This window comes from Glossina fuscipes, unplaced genomic scaffold, assembly GCF_014805625.2.
Source record: "Glossina fuscipes isolate IAEA_lab_2018 unplaced genomic scaffold, Yale_Gfus_2 59, whole genome shotgun sequence".
NCBI classification, from domain to species: domain Eukaryota; kingdom Metazoa; phylum Arthropoda; class Insecta; order Diptera; family Glossinidae; genus Glossina; species Glossina fuscipes.
Genome location: NW_023998431.1, coordinates 996,222 through 1,012,170, shown reverse-complemented (window position 1 = coordinate 1,012,170; position 15,949 = coordinate 996,222). Strand labels below are relative to the sequence as shown.

Sequence of the window (15,949 nt, the reverse complement as noted above, 5' to 3'; positions counted from 1 at the left end):
TGTATGTATGTATGTATCATATAGCAGCGCATTGCACTTGTTGTATTCGCTGCACTTATACTGATTAGTTGAATTTTTGTTTTGTGGTAGCTTTCTGAATGTCGGACAATGACACAACATAATTACAAAATTATACTAAATACAAACATTATTATTAATGGCAAGAAACGTACATAAGTATATATTGTATCTGGTCGATTAAACGTGAATGCCTTCATATAGCTGTAATGTCTCTTTCTTGCTCTGTCTCTCTCTCTATATATATACACACAGATAACTGGAATGTATCTTTTTTTTCTGTGTAATGCTCATTTAAACATTCTATTCAATGCTAGTTTGGCAAACAAGTTCTAAAGCGTAATAGAGCAAAAAATAAACAATAATAATAAAAGAAAAGAATAAACGAAAAAAAAAAATCAAATCGCATAGTAATTAATTATTTTTTCATATGTGCGATGAAGTGGTCATATCACATGCATATGAGCATACAAACACGCATACACATGTTTGATTATAAGATAATGGTAATGAAGTTTTGTAGTAAGCGTTTCAGTTATATGTTTATGAAAAAGTCTTTACTTTTCGTTACTATTTATATGTATTCTGTTGTAATGTTATTTGAAACTTTGTTTAGTAAATCTTTGCTTATAAACTATCTGCATATTTTGTGTGTGTGTGTGTGTGTGTCTGTCTATCTGTCTGTCTGTGTGTGTGAGTGCTTGCGCTCCATGTAGACAATATATTTTGAAGTTAGAAATCACAAAATTGCAATTAAAATAAAGCTTCGTGGCTATGCCGAGTATTATTGCCAATTTTCAGTTTCAAGTTTAATGAACCCCCTTAATACCATATTGTATTCGAAATGATTTGATATAAAAAAAAAAATATGATAAACATAGTGCACAAGTTTTTTCAAGTCTTTCTTTTTCCGTTTTCTTATTATCTGGTAGTGTGCTGCTAAACTGAACTAAACGTATCGATTTTCCCAGCTGAAGTTAAACTTTTTTAAGGACTCTTCTAGAATTTGTTTGTTGTATATGTATATAATTATATATTCACATATACATATATATATATATATAATGTTTGTTGTGTGTACATTTGGGTAAAGAAAGAAAAGTGTTCGTTTGTATGGTGAAACCTGCAACATAACACACATTCAAAAATAAATGTATAAAAGCCTATCTAACATATATATAACATATATATATATATATGTTCTCTTTCTGGCGTATGAGATTATTCCACATACTGCACGTAACGACTTTCTGTGGCATTTTAAATTTTAGCATAACTCACTCTCCCTCTTTATCTTTCTCTGCGTTCTATCTTTTCATTTTGTTCAGTTCTCTCTCACACTCCCTCTCTATACCCATTGGTTATACGCGATATATTAACTCGACAACTCTCGTCATTTTGCTTTCTCTCGATCTCTCTCTCTCTCCCTCTCTCTCTCTCTCTTTCTCTCTTATTCTGATTCTCTGTTTTGATAAAGCTGTTCGTTTATATGAATCTGGCTCTTATGCAGTAGCATTGTGTTGCTTTATGTTATTTTTGTGTATTAAAATGTTTTCTGCTGGCCTGTTACACATATAAATACACTGCATTAAGGCGATTTCATAAATATATTAAGAGGGGTTGGTTGATTGTATATAGTAAAACTATAGTGTAGCGTTTGAAATGATAAATTTCATATTTGTCTGCAAAAAAATTATTTAAAAACACATCTTAAACATATTTGTGTACATATATATTCATATATACATATATATTAATGCAAAATCCCTTTAAAATTAAATATATTACATTTTCTTTGTTTACAAGAAAAACCTAAACATTGAATTAGAGAAATCTTTCATCATTTTTTAACTGCCCGCCACCTAAGTAAATTTGTATTTGGTAAAACGTTTATCGTGGATAGAGAAAAGCAAATGCAAGTTTCCTCATGATGACAATGCAATGATTGACACCGTGATGTGTCATCGCTTTTGGTCGGCAATCATTATCGTTATCCACCTTTTCTTTCAACCCCTACACTAAGTAAATGAGAAATATAAAAATACTTTCAAATTATACGACAACGAGATACACTTCGACTAAGCATCGCATATAAATATATATATATATATATATATATGTATATACTCAACGTGCATGCAACGTTCATCCATATGTTTGCTCATTCCGCTGTAGTGTCGGAGATGAAGGAAACAACGCGTTTTTACAGTTTGTGCAGAGAGAAGGATGGTAAGCAAACGCAAGCATGTATACATGTAAGTGTGTATGCGCCAACCAAATATAACACAATCAGATAAACATAATCATGGCGTTGATGTTTTAGTTGTTGTGGACTTTATTATTATTATTATTATTGTTGTTGGTATTACTGTTGTTGTTTTTGCATGTAGTTGGAGGTGCTGCTGCGGCTGCTTCTGTCTTATTGTTATTTGTAAAAATTATATTATAACGGCATAAGTAAAGAGAGCTTATTTTCAGTTGTTCGGAGAGCATGTCGCCGTGTGGTTTTCAAGTTTGCTTTTTTCAAAATAAAAAAAAGAGGAGCAGTGAAATAGTAAAAAAAAAGTTATTGATAAAAAAAATTTGTTCATCTACTATTAACAGTTAATAAAAGCGGCCATAGTAAGGAAAATCTCCTTTGTTCAAATAAAAAAAGAACGAGTGAAACTATTTTCTTTACAAAAGACGAGCAAAAAAAAAAAAAGAAAAAGATATCAAAAGTAGAGACATTTCGTTTTGTGGCTTATGTTATGATTATAATTATTTTTACTTGTATATATAAAAAGCTGACCAATTTATTACTCGTTACTTTTGTATTGTTTAAATTTGCGAGCTCGTTTTTTTATGCTTAAAAAAATTGTATTTTCTCAACTAAGGCAAAAAAAAATGTATTTAACGAAATTCGCATGCATGCACACACATGCATACAAACACAAAAAATGAAATAGCGAAAAATTACCTCTGAGAAAAAAGAAAAACAACGAAGAGGAAGAAAAAATTTATTCGTTTTGTATAAATGATGATGATGATGATGATGATGACGACGACCTACGATGATGTTTTGTGTAAACCATAACGAATCGGTAACAGAAACAAAAAACAGAAGAAAAAAATAACAAAAACACTTTTTAAGTTCAATCGGTCGTTCGTTTATATAAAAGTTAGTTGATTATAAACGTTGATTGTAGAGAGAAGTATCTGTGTACCTCCGTGTCTGCATTTTATACTATACTACAAGTACACAAAGTTATATGTATATACCTGCATACATACATATGTACACACTATGTGTAAAGTATACTTGTACAATTTCGCGTATGAACTCTACAGAATTCAAACCATTTTACGAGCCAGAAGCCAGCAACAATAACTATACCAAACACAACCATCATTGCCTCCTCTTGGTTGGTTACGACTAAAACGACAGCGACAACAACAAGAATAGCGATAGCGACCGAAGGCGCAACGTCAATTATTTTAGTGTATACAATTTTTTTTTTATTATTATTATTATTGTTGTTGTTGTTGTCATTTTTTACTTTTGTTTTGTGTATCGGCTTTATATATGGACTTTACCTTAAGTGTTGTGTTGTGTGCTGCTTCTACGACTGCTACTATTATTCTCCTGCTGGTATGTCAGTGGCACTGGTTAAACATTAGCAGACACACGATACAACAACAGTGTTAAACGTACAGAGTTACTAACGTGACGTGTGTTCTGTTTAAACGTGCCAGAGAGATAGATATCAGCTTAATTCTAAAAACAAAAAATAAAAGAAAGCCTTACAACAAAAGCAAAAGAATTTTGAAAATCAAAACAGAAGAAAGAATAATAAAAAAAGTCTTGCGCTCTCGGTAAACAAAATCGTTAAAGAAAATCTCTCAGTATAAGTTAAACAACAACACAATCAAATGGGCTTTGTAGAGGCACTTAGTGCATATAAAAAAAAAAAAAACCGGTCAAATTCATTTGATTTCATTCATGTATAAAATCAAAAAGTTATAAATTATAAATAAAAATTATATGAAATTAAGAAAAAAAGCTTTATTTTTATATAACGTGGAAAGTATTACATATATACAAAAAAAAAACAAATAAATAAATGTCACCTTTTTGTGTTTTCTGTGCGCGTGTTTTGTTATCAAATTTGTTGCTTCTTATTGCTTGTATAAATGTACATAAGTGTATATACTGTTATTAATAATAAAGAGCAGCTGTCAGTAAAGCCGGTCGAACAGCTGTTTGTTCTCTGTCTTTCAACCACACAACAACCACCACTACGAAATAATTCGATAACTCAAAGCATCAGAAAGAGAGAGAGAAAAGCGTATAATAAGAGTTTAAAAATCTAAACAGAGAGTTTTCATAAAACTCTCTAAAATTGAAAATTTCCACATGTCTCTTGCTCTTCCAATGTCGCTAATAGAGACTTCAACAATATCGGAAACGAATGCGCATAGAAATTTAACAAAAATTTCAACAAATCCCATGGTTGTCTTAACAGCCGCTTCGCCATCTACGCAAACAACAACAGCTAAGAACAAGAGAACACAACGAAAACGTAATAATTCATATACAACTATAAATAATACTACAATAAAAACAACACCAACAACAATAATAGAAGCAGAGAAAAATAATGCAAATTTTATTGCTATTCCTGTCGCTGCTGCTGCAACGAAACGCATTAAAAAACCTTCGTTACTGCTATCACAGAGAGTGAGTTGTGAGAAAAAAAAAACAAGAGATTCATGAGAGTCTTTTGCTTTATTAAAAAAATAAAACTGAAGAATTGTGTTTGTGTAACAGAGTTGTTTAAATAAGTAGCACGTGCTTTTTTACGTATTAATAGCCTTCAATTAACTATGCATTGCATTGTGTTCGCTGTGCTTCTTACATATTTATATGAATGTGTTTTCTTTTGTCTCTTTTTCTCTCCTACAATTTGAATTTTTTTTTTTTTTTGGTATACACACAATTTAAGAAATAATTTTATTAGTTTATTTAAAGCGCCGTGAAATTCTCAAGAGATTGCAGTCTGTTTTCATTTTAAAAAAAATTGAATGCATATAAAAATTGAAGATACAAATGACAAGTTAATGAGAGAATAGATAAAAAAAGTTCTTCAGTAGTTTTCAGTTCAGTGGAAAAAATTTTCGCAATATGTCAGGGCACTAATATATTTAAAAGCTAATGATTCAAAGGAGACTTCTAAATAAATATTTAAGAATCTGGAACTGAATTTTTCGTTAACTAATGAAATATATTTTAACTTTAATGTGGTTCCAGTTTAGATATTATGGGACGGGGTTTAGCCAGAATTATGAATATTTTTTCAAATATTGCAACATGAAAATTCCTGTTATATGAGAATTAGAAATTAAGGTAACGAAAAAATCTCTACATAATTTGTCTGAATATCGCTTAATAAATTGTCGGATAAAAATAGAACGGCTTTTTTTAAAATTTTTTATAAGTTATTTAATATAATAAATAATCGCAATCACACAACTGCTTTTGTAGCAGTGTAGATTTTATCTGTTACACACACATTTATAGAAATGCTAAAAATATTCCACTCCCTTATGTAAAGGTTTTCGTTTTTTTTCCGCTTTTGTTATATACACATGCACCCATCGGTATGTGTAAAACAAAAAATAAATAAATAAAATCGAAACTGAAGTTCTCCGTCTCTGCTTGTCTTCAATTCACATACTTTGAAATTCGCATGACGTTACGTGACGTTATACGATCTCGGTCTTCCGACCTTGACTCATCGGCATGAACTGTTAAACTAAAACGATTTACACGAACAAACTTGCATACCATATTTATTACACGGCTGTTGGTGGTGGAAGATTAGCGATGGCTGTTGCACTGTCGTAACTATCGATAGTTTTAGATTTTTTGGTAGAAATATTCAAATTGCGCGTCCATAATATAGGAAAGCAACGATTTACGATTATCTTATCCTTATGTTTCCAATAAGTTTACAAAACCATATTAAATGTCATTCGGTTGCTATAAACTCAAAGATTGATTAAATTATCGATAATTATCGAAGACGCCGAAACGAAGTCTTCCCCTCAAAAAGCGCATTGTTTTTATTTTGTGACTGTCATTTAAATATCGATTAGCTCAGGTTTTGTGTGTGCGAGTTTTATTTATTTATTTTTTTTTTTTGCGCCGTTTATACACTCTTATCAACACTTGGAGTCCATTCCCCTTTTAAACTAGCTGGACTGGTTTTGTTTAATTGTTTTCTTTTTTTGTCTGTAAGCTTTTTACAAATGCTATTTTTTAAACATTGCATATTTCGTTGCTTTTCTTCTTGGTCTCTCTATTTTATGATTTGCACCGAACATTTTTCTAGTTCTCTTTTGTGAACGTATTGTTTAATTTGTTAAGGTTTTAGTATGCACGGTAAGAGCACACAGAGTTCATTTGTAACTTCATTTGTAAATCTGACCCATGGAGTTCCTTGATATTTACAAGTATAAATTTTCACTCCCCTTGGATGATTACTTTGCTGCTGAAATTCTCAAATGTACAAATAGAAACTTAAAAGTTTGCGCCTGCTATATTATCTAAAGAAATTCTAAATATTCATTACCTTCATCTACTTCGTACCCACCGACATTAGCATTTGGAATGAACTGATCAATCCCCTGATTGTTTTTGTCAACAAAACTGTTCTACTTTCAACCTTCATGCCCTAAATGTCAACATATTTAACTAAGCGAAGAAAGTGATGCCGGCCAATAATACTTCGTGGTTTGTTTTTGTATCTATCCTAGAATACGGTAACTAAGTGTATGTATAGAACTTTAAAACGATATGTGCGACTTATCATATTTTATTTTGATCATTGAAGTGAAATCGGGCACAATTTTTCAAATTGTTTGAGGAGTACCCATAAACTGAGAAATTTTATTATGAGCACAAAAATTTCAACAATAGATAGGCAGATTTGTAAATTCCCGTTCAGCATGAGGATCTCATCTTCGTCATAAGTATAAGTATTGTAATTAAGCACCGAAATATTTATAAATGCTGGGTAACGAAAACAAATATGGATTTGCGTATAAAACCGAATATTTAATTATATGCCCTTGTATAATTTATTTAGTATACATGGAACGCTTATAGACTAGACTTTCATTGAAAAATGATTCTGATCTACTGGGTAACAACTCAAACTTAATAACAAACTAAAATAATTAGATATTTGCTTGATATGATGAGTATTTAAAATTCGTTTTAAGTTGAATGCTGTCTATGTATACTTTTTTTTTTTGTTTTTTCTTCTTACATTGTTTATAGTTTTTATTAGCCTCTGCTACGCTCTTTGATTAGTTAGGTTAGGTTTTCTTTCCGTGTATCATTTTATTTGCTTTTTGTTCGCATTGGAGTGGGAGCTTTATTTATTATGACGTTTGTGTGTGTACAAGCGCATGTAATAATGTGAAAATATTTAAACAGGCGACGGAATAGACAATGTATGTTATTTATTAAGAAATTTATTACGAATTATTTATAGAATTTATGCAAATACTTCCAAATTGCATCTTATTCGAATTGATTTCGATTATCGGGAAAAAATTATGAGTTATTATTTAAAAGATAAACGTAATTTTAATGAATATTTTCTATGACCTATTTTTTTAAAAATTACTTTAAAAAAAAAATTGTTTCTTCGAGGTGAAAAATATAAAGAGGATATTTTTAAGAAATATATGCATATAATCTATGATAAGTTCTGTGTACTTGTATATGCGTATTATTTAAAGCAAGTCGAAAGACAAGAAAATATTCTCAAAAACAGAACATACAACACTAATTGAATTGCAATTCCAAGTATATTCACACATGAAGTATTCTCGAATGTACGAAAAATTTTATTTGATTACACAATTCACATAAATATACCTACACATCTACATAAATATGTGCGAGTTGATTGATGTGTTGTTGTAATGGATTTTGTGCGATTTTGATCAGATGATGATTTGTTGTCTTCTTCTTATGAAGTAAATTTATTTTCTGTGAAATATAGTAAGTAAACGTTTATAGGTTATGTCTGAAATTGCAGGCAAAATTTCAACTAAATCACTCTGCTAATTCATTAGGAACAATGCAATTGAAAAGTTGGATATACATCTGCAGCAATGGCAAATAAGAAACAAATTAACAAAACTTATAAAAATCCCAATGTACACACGATAATGTGAATACCTACTAATAAACGATTTAACGATTTTATGAGCATTTTAATCTCTAGCATTTACTATTACATTAGTGGTAAAGTAAGATTGCTGTATATATATGTGGAAATATTAGAAAATGGGAATACACTTCATTGACCGACCTAAACATCATCTGTTAATTGCACCATATCGTGTTTTATCAAAATAGCTGAATGAGTAAAAGAGAAAACAAGATTTTTTGACCGAAAAGACAGTGTTGATAAAAGTTGTAGTCAAATGAGAGGATTTGGGTTTGTGAATTAGAGAGAGGAGAGCAGAAAAAAAAAAAGGAGACTATCCAATTATGCTAAAATAACAATAAGAACATAATCAAATGGTTTAATGGTTTTATGGAAGCTTAAATGACATAATACAAATTAGGTCCACTTAATAATCAAAAATTTATATTTAAATTACACTATTTGGCAAGGGAAAGCAAAATTTGTATAAATACTGTAAGTTTTTATTCATAAAAAATGTTGACAATTTGTACATATACTACTTAATGACGTTACCGATGACAATATATATATATTTATATATATATATACACTGATATATATATATTTGTATATATATATAAATACACAACACCACCATCATCATCTCATCATCGTTGTTGTTACCATTTATTGGTGTGTAAAATATTTCTCTTCCTTCCTTTTAACATTATCGACGTCTCGCGGAGTAACAAGACATTTCGCCGAATACGAACACATACATTTGCACTCACTCATACACTGTCGTTAATAATACTAACAAAGAGACGGAAAAAAGGAAATTTTATTTCAAAGAAAATTGTAACTAATTAAGTGATTTTTATTAATATATACAAGAAAATATCAAAAACAGATGAAATAATTGAAATTGCTTACAGCATCAATTCTGTTAAACATGAATTTAGCAAAAAAATGTTTAGATAAAAATTGTGTGCTGGAGTGAGTGATCGGGAAAAAAAATATTTTCACAATCGTATTAAAAATTCATCAATTTCTTCAATTATATACTTTTTTCGGCAATGGCTGCCTGCCGACTTTGACAACGACGACGATAACAACAACGGCTACTACAACAACGACCATACAACGAAGCGCGATGAGACAACAACGATGACGAAGTAGAAACGAAATATAACCAATTGCAAAAAACCGAAGAAGAAAGACATACATAGTGTGAAAAAAGCGATTTTTTAACAGAAAAACTAAAGATTATAAATAGTTTATATAAACGGATTTTAAAAAAAGGTTACAATTTTAACAGAGAATTATTAAAACTAATCATTTTGAACGGCTCGTGTTACTACTAGTGATTTAAATAAGATGGAAATTCTGATTAAATTTTTTATCGGGAGGGGAAAAAGGTCTGTGTATGTGCCTCGTATATATTTGTTTGTGTATGCGTTAATGACTGAATTTTAAAAATATTTATATATATTTATATTCTAAAAAAAAGAAAAGAAAATATATTTGCCGTTCTGGTAAATGATGATATGAATGTCAGTTTCTATTTAGCAAAGATTTGGTAAATGTAACAGAAAGGAGATTATTGTTCGATGTCGTTGCCGAGTAGCCATTTTTGTTTTTTCAAGTTTGCTTTATATTATTTTGCTTTGTTTTTCTCTCTCCTTCGTCTTATGCAAATCTATTGTGTTGTTAATATTTTCTGTTAATTTTTAAAGTCGTGTTCTATAGAGATTTCGTTTTCATTCGCGTTTCTTTCCACCCGTCGCGAATAAATCCTAGAGGTGTTTGGATGTGTTATGTTGTATAAATCCACGGTGTTGCATGGTGTTAGATACTTTTCAAGTTTCTTTATACAACTCTTTGATGATTTTGTAACACTAACCAACACTGATTTTGTATATGCAACTGTGTTTGTCTTATTCTCACATATACGTTTAACAATTAATTTTATAAGAAAATACGCGTAAATTCTTAAATTCTCAGTAATGATTGAAAAAAAAGGAAAGAGGAAAATTTTCAAAACGACTTATAAAGTGTTAAATGATGTATGCTTTTCCTTTACGCTTAGTATATTTCTAATAAATTTATTTGGTTTTGTTTCTTTGTGTAATCTATAGATGTCCGCCGGCGCTCAATTGCAGATGGCCCCTCAGACTACTACTGCATTAAGCCATCATCATCCAGCTCAACAGCAGCATCACTTTGCTACACATCACAATCCACAGCAGCAATCACCCCAATCACAGCAACCACATTTGCCACAACAATTGCAACCGGCGCCACAACATTTGCAACAACTACAATTGCAGCAACAACAGCAACATAACTTAACGCAATATCATCAGCAGCAGCAACAAGCGCATCCAGCGGCGCCGCTTCCCAGCGGTGGCCATAGCAGCAATCCTGACTCGAATATGAGCACTGGCTCCTCACATAGTGAAAAAGATGTTGGCGACATGTTAAGTACACAACAGCAAACTACCGGTATACCCAATCAAATTGGACTTCTTACCAATAGCGGGGGCGGTATGATGAATAGTGGCGGTATGGGGGTTCAGGATGGTACAGCAGGTATAATGGTTGGAGGTGTTGGCAGCAATCAACAGACACCGCATCAGACTCAGCAACACAATAGTGGTCGCATAGATAAGATATCGCGAACACCTACAGAACGCAAACGTAAACGGAAAATGGCAGCGATACATACCGATGACAGCGGAGGTGGCGGTCCTGTTGGTGGCAATGGAGGTAAGGGTATTTTAGATAAACACAGTGTATAAGAATCAGTGTTTTTAAATTGTTTTTCCAAACTTTAGGAACTCAACATGAACGGCTCGCTTTGGCAAGCGGCGGAAAGAATGCTAGGCTATTGCCACCCGGTGGTGTGATTGGCGGCAATGACAAAAAAATTAATGACTACTTTAATAAACATAATGTAGTACAGACTGCGACGACAAATAACGCTATGCGGCCGCACACCGGCGGTGGCTCAAAGAGTCCTTCTGGTCAGCAACAGCCGTCGCAGCAGGTGCCAACATCAGTGGGTGGCAGCACTGGAGTGGCTGCTGCGTATCCCATGTATCCGCCTAGTCCTCAACAGCCACAACTGAATGCCTCTGGTGTTCCTACACCTACATCTCAACCCCCGCCTCCGGATTTCCATTACAATAATGTAACCGCCGTAAACACGGTTGCGGCTAAACAGCAGCGCCAACAGCAACAGACTTCCAATTCAATGGTTCCTCCACCTTCGCCTATTGTGGGAGTGGGTGGCGTGGGTGTTCTTTCGTCCACACATCTGGCGGTCGGCCAGAGTGGTGGTTTAATGGGCGGCCCTGGTGGCGGTGGAGGAGGTCCACCACCACCCCCTTTACCCCAGCCACAGCAAACGCAACTTCAACATCCCGCCACTTCCGTTGTCCCCACATCGGTGCAACAGAGCCTGTCTAGTGGAGTCACCTCGCAACAACAGCAACAATTGGCTGTGTCACAAATGGCTGTGGCGCAGCTCAACTCACTACACACCGGTATGCTGGCTGGGCCTAATGCAGTTGTCCCGCCGCTGCCACCACCTCAGCCACCAGCCACTTACGTGACCAAGGCCACACAGACCGACCTTTCGTATCTCGAGATACAAGAGCGCGATTCAGAAATCGAGTCGAGCAAGTCAAAACTAGACGAAATGACGAGACTGTCTGATGAGCAAAAGTGCCAGTTAATCGCTCATCAAAAGCTTATTGACCAACATAAATCACATATAGCCAAGTGCATTGAAGTGGTCAAGAAATTGCTAAAAGAAAAGAGCAGTATCGAAAAGAAAGAAGCTCGTCAGAAATGTATGCAAAATCGTCTGCGCCTGGGTCAGTTTGTAACGCAGAGAGTCGGTGCCACATTCCAGGAAAACTGGACTGATGGTTACGCCTTTCAAGAGCTGAGTAGGCGGCAAGAGGAAATTTCTGCCGAACGTGAGGAAATCGACAAACAGAAGAAACAATTAATGAAAAAACGGCCAGCTGAATCAGGCCGAAAGCGCAACAATAACAGCAACAACAACCAGCAAAATTCCAATTCAAATGATTCAACAAATTTAGCTGGTTGCGATCGTCTGACAGGCGGAGATAGTGGTATTGGTAGCTCCGGGGGAGGTGGCAGCGGGCGTGGTTTATCGCGGTCGAATTCGACACAAGCGCAAAACCAACTGCTGCATAACGGCGGCGGTAGCGGCGTAAGCACAGTGGGAGGTAGTGATCGCCTTTCAGATCGAGGAGGTGGTAATGCAGGCCGCGGTGATAATTCTGGCAGTGGTTCTGATACAGCAACGTTCCTTAAACCCGATCCCGTGTCCGGGGTATACACGGCCCAAGAGTACTACGAGTACGACGAGATTCTCAAACTACGTCAAAATGCTCTTAAAAAAGAGGATGCTGACCTGCAATTGGAAATGGAAAAGTTAGAACGTGAGCGTAATTTGCATATACGCGAACTGAAACGCATACTCAATGAGGATCAGGTAGATTAGAAAATGTCATTTAGATATGAAAAAGAAAATAATTAAAGTTTATGGTCGTTTCTTATTAGTCCCGCTTCAACAATCATCCAGTATTGAATGATCGATATCTGCTATTAATGCTATTAGGTAAAGGCGGTTTTTCCGAAGTGCACAAAGCATTCGACTTGAAAGAGCAGCGCTACGTAGCCTGTAAAGTTCATCAATTGAACAAGGACTGGAAAGAGGATAAAAAAGCAAATTACATTAAGTAAAGACTTCTACTCGAAATGATGAATAGTTTCGAAAAATTAAAAAATTTTCAAATTTTAGGCATGCGTTGCGAGAATACAATATACATAAGGCTTTGGATCATCCACGTGTGGTGAAACTGTATGATGTCTTTGAAATTGATGCCAACTCCTTTTGTACTGTTCTCGAGTATTGTGATGGTCATGATTTGGACTTTTACCTTAAACAGCATAAAACTATCCCCGAACGTGAGGCGCGTTCGATTATAATGCAGGTAGATGCAAATGCATATTTGTGTATATATATGTATATGTTTATGAATTAATTTTAATTCATAGGTTGTTTCTGCTTTAAAATATTTGAATGAGATTAAACCACCAGTTATTCATTACGATTTAAAACCGGGTAATATTCTACTCACCGAAGGCAATGTTTGTGGTGAAATCAAAATTACTGATTTCGGTCTGTCCAAAGTAATGGATGATGAGAATTATAATCCAGATCATGGTATGGATTTGACCTCGCAAGGTGCGGGTACCTATTGGTGAGTATGTGACGGTTTTTTTTTCTAAATATATATAAAACTTAATTATTTTATCGCCTTAAAAAAAGCTAAGGAATATATTCGAAATTATTCTTATGTATAATACCCTTTTTATAAATGGCTTTTCTCCGTTATGAAGGTACTTACCACCGGAATGTTTTGTCGTGGGCAAAAATCCACCGAAAATCTCCTCAAAAGTGGATGTTTGGAGTGTTGGTGTGATTTTCTATCAGTGTTTATATGGTAAAAAGCCATTCGGCCACAATCAATCACAAGCAACGATACTCGAGGAGAATACCATACTTAAAGCGACTGAAGTACAATTCTCCAATAAACCCACTGTATCCAATGAAGCCAAGGTGATCGTTTAGCTATAATGCACTTGACACGAATATATTTAACTTTCTTCTTTTTTTTTTAGAGTTTTATACGCGGTTGTTTGGCATATCGCAAAGAGGATCGCATGGATGTATTTGCACTAGCACGACATGAATACATACAGCCACCTATACCTAAACATGGTCGTGGTCAATCACTTAATCAACAGCAGCAGCAACAACAGCAACAACAACAGCAGCAACAACAACAACAACAACAGCAATCATCTGGCAATCAGGGCAACTCCGCTGGGCAAACTTCATTCTCAGCGGGCATGTTTGGCAATTTGAACCAATCGAGCTCATCCTAGCTGCAAACTAAACGTAATTCCAATTCCTAATTGCTAATGTTAATACAAAATAAATCACCTCCTGCTTGCCCTACTGTTCCCATACCTCCGTCACCAACAATAACAACATTGAATTATAATCACAACAACAATAATAATAATAATAATAATAATAATAATAACAGACATCAATCTGGTTATACTACGAAGAGAACAGCAAGCAATAACAAAAGTAAAACAATGAAAAGGGATGCGACCGGTTTACAACATAACGGTATAGTGCCGCAACAACGGAAAATGCTCACTTCCACGAAAGGTAATCAAAAAACTATAAATGGTGTCTTATAAGTTAAACAGAGATCTGAGAACAGAAGAAAAACGAAAACGAAAACAAAAAAACAAAAACTGAGAGAAGGGAAGAGAAATAAAAGAAAAATGTTAATCCTTTTTCAACTCCCTCCAAGTCTAACATAATAAAATTTTAACGCACACTGCCGTTGATAGAAATTTTAATTTATTGGTATATCAAGGTTGATGATGCTGACAAACAGTTTTTATTACATAACAGAAAAATTTTTATATAAAAAGTGCTTTTTTTTACCAAAAAAATTCTGTTTCTTTAAGCAAATTTTTGTGAAAAAATTATTTTTGTTGCGTTTAAAAAATTAAATATACCGTGATCTTTGGAATTGGTGATAGTATATGAACCAAATTTTGGCGTAAATAAACTTCTTCGAATCCATGTTAATTCATCGACATCCAGTAACTAAAAATGAAAAGGTTATATTCATTTGCTCGATCCGAAATCGATCCATCCACACCTATTTGAGGTGGTGGTGAATGGGTAATGAAAATTATCTTAAAAGCGTTTCTTAGAAAATAGTCTATTGAGATATTCAAGACAGACGAATGAATGTATAAAAAATCTTTTCTGCATTCAGTGACTATGTAATAAAAAAATTGTGATTTACGGGCGTCGTGAATGCTTAGAGACAAATATGAAATGCTTGGATATCTGCGAAAGATTAGAAGATTGTCTGCTTTTTTGATGGTTGAACGAATTCGAAGAAATTGACATATACAAAAAAATCACAAATTGTTTGTAACCTCTCAACTTGCAACCTGCAAATTTGTTTTAGCAAACACATTATTAATTTATTTGTGTGTATTGTTTCCTTTTTATTATTACTTCCCTTGGTTTTTTGTAATATAAACAAAATTTGAATTGTACATAAGTTTAAGTTGTCTTAGTATCTACTAGTTTCGCTTTCATCCATATTTGTGATTTTCTTTGGAACAGATGACGTAACCTCTTTTCTTTGTCACTGTATATTACATGTAGTTTATCGCGTAACTTGTTGATATCACAAGTGTAAACGTTTTACATTTTTCTTCTCTCTCTCTCTCTCTCTCTCGTTCTCTCTCTCGTTCTCTCTCTCCTCTTGAAGATTTCCAATAAGTTGATCGGTTAAAATTTGAACATATTGCATGTGCATGTTCTGCCTTGTTCTCTGTAAAAGTTGGGTGGAGTGTTAATGAATATCTGACAAGGCGTCTATTTCCATTTGCATGAATTGTCCATAAAAAGGGCGATATGATGGTTCATATTGAACCAACCAGCAACCGGTCGACACTATCTAAGGAACTCATACAGTCGATGATCGCATACAGATCGTTCGATTGTTACCTCTGCACTCATTCGTAGGGATCATTTTGTTATTGTGCTTTTAAGCTCTTCTTCTCTTTCTTGAACTAATTTAAAATTTTCATAC

General features: G+C 33.7%; 1 protein-coding gene across 6 annotated transcripts in view; it reads left to right on the top strand.

Moving 5' to 3' along the window:
• Positions 1 to 15,267, top strand: part of LOC119637264 (serine/threonine-protein kinase tousled-like 2) — a 118,356-nt gene extending 103,089 nt beyond the window's left edge. For 4 of the 6 annotated variants that reach the window (XM_038033154.1, XM_038033153.1, XM_038033152.1 and 1 more), the window contains 7 exons: positions 10,346 to 10,976; positions 11,045 to 12,738; positions 12,807 to 12,985; positions 13,048 to 13,240; positions 13,305 to 13,510; positions 13,650 to 13,869; positions 13,932 to 15,267. In XM_038033154.1, coding sequence (XP_037889082.1) covers positions 10,346 to 10,976; positions 11,045 to 12,738; positions 12,807 to 12,985; positions 13,048 to 13,240; positions 13,305 to 13,510; positions 13,650 to 13,869; positions 13,932 to 14,198 — 3,390 coding nt within the window. In that variant the 3' untranslated portion in view covers positions 14,199 to 15,267. Of the gene's footprint in view, positions 1 to 4,068; positions 4,739 to 9,051; positions 9,626 to 10,345; positions 10,977 to 11,044; positions 12,739 to 12,806; positions 12,986 to 13,047; positions 13,241 to 13,304; positions 13,511 to 13,649; positions 13,870 to 13,931 lie in introns of those variants that run through there. The other 2 variants (XM_038033149.1, XM_038033155.1) reach the window with 2 other exon arrangements.
• Positions 15,268 to 15,949: the final 682 nt, after the last annotated feature.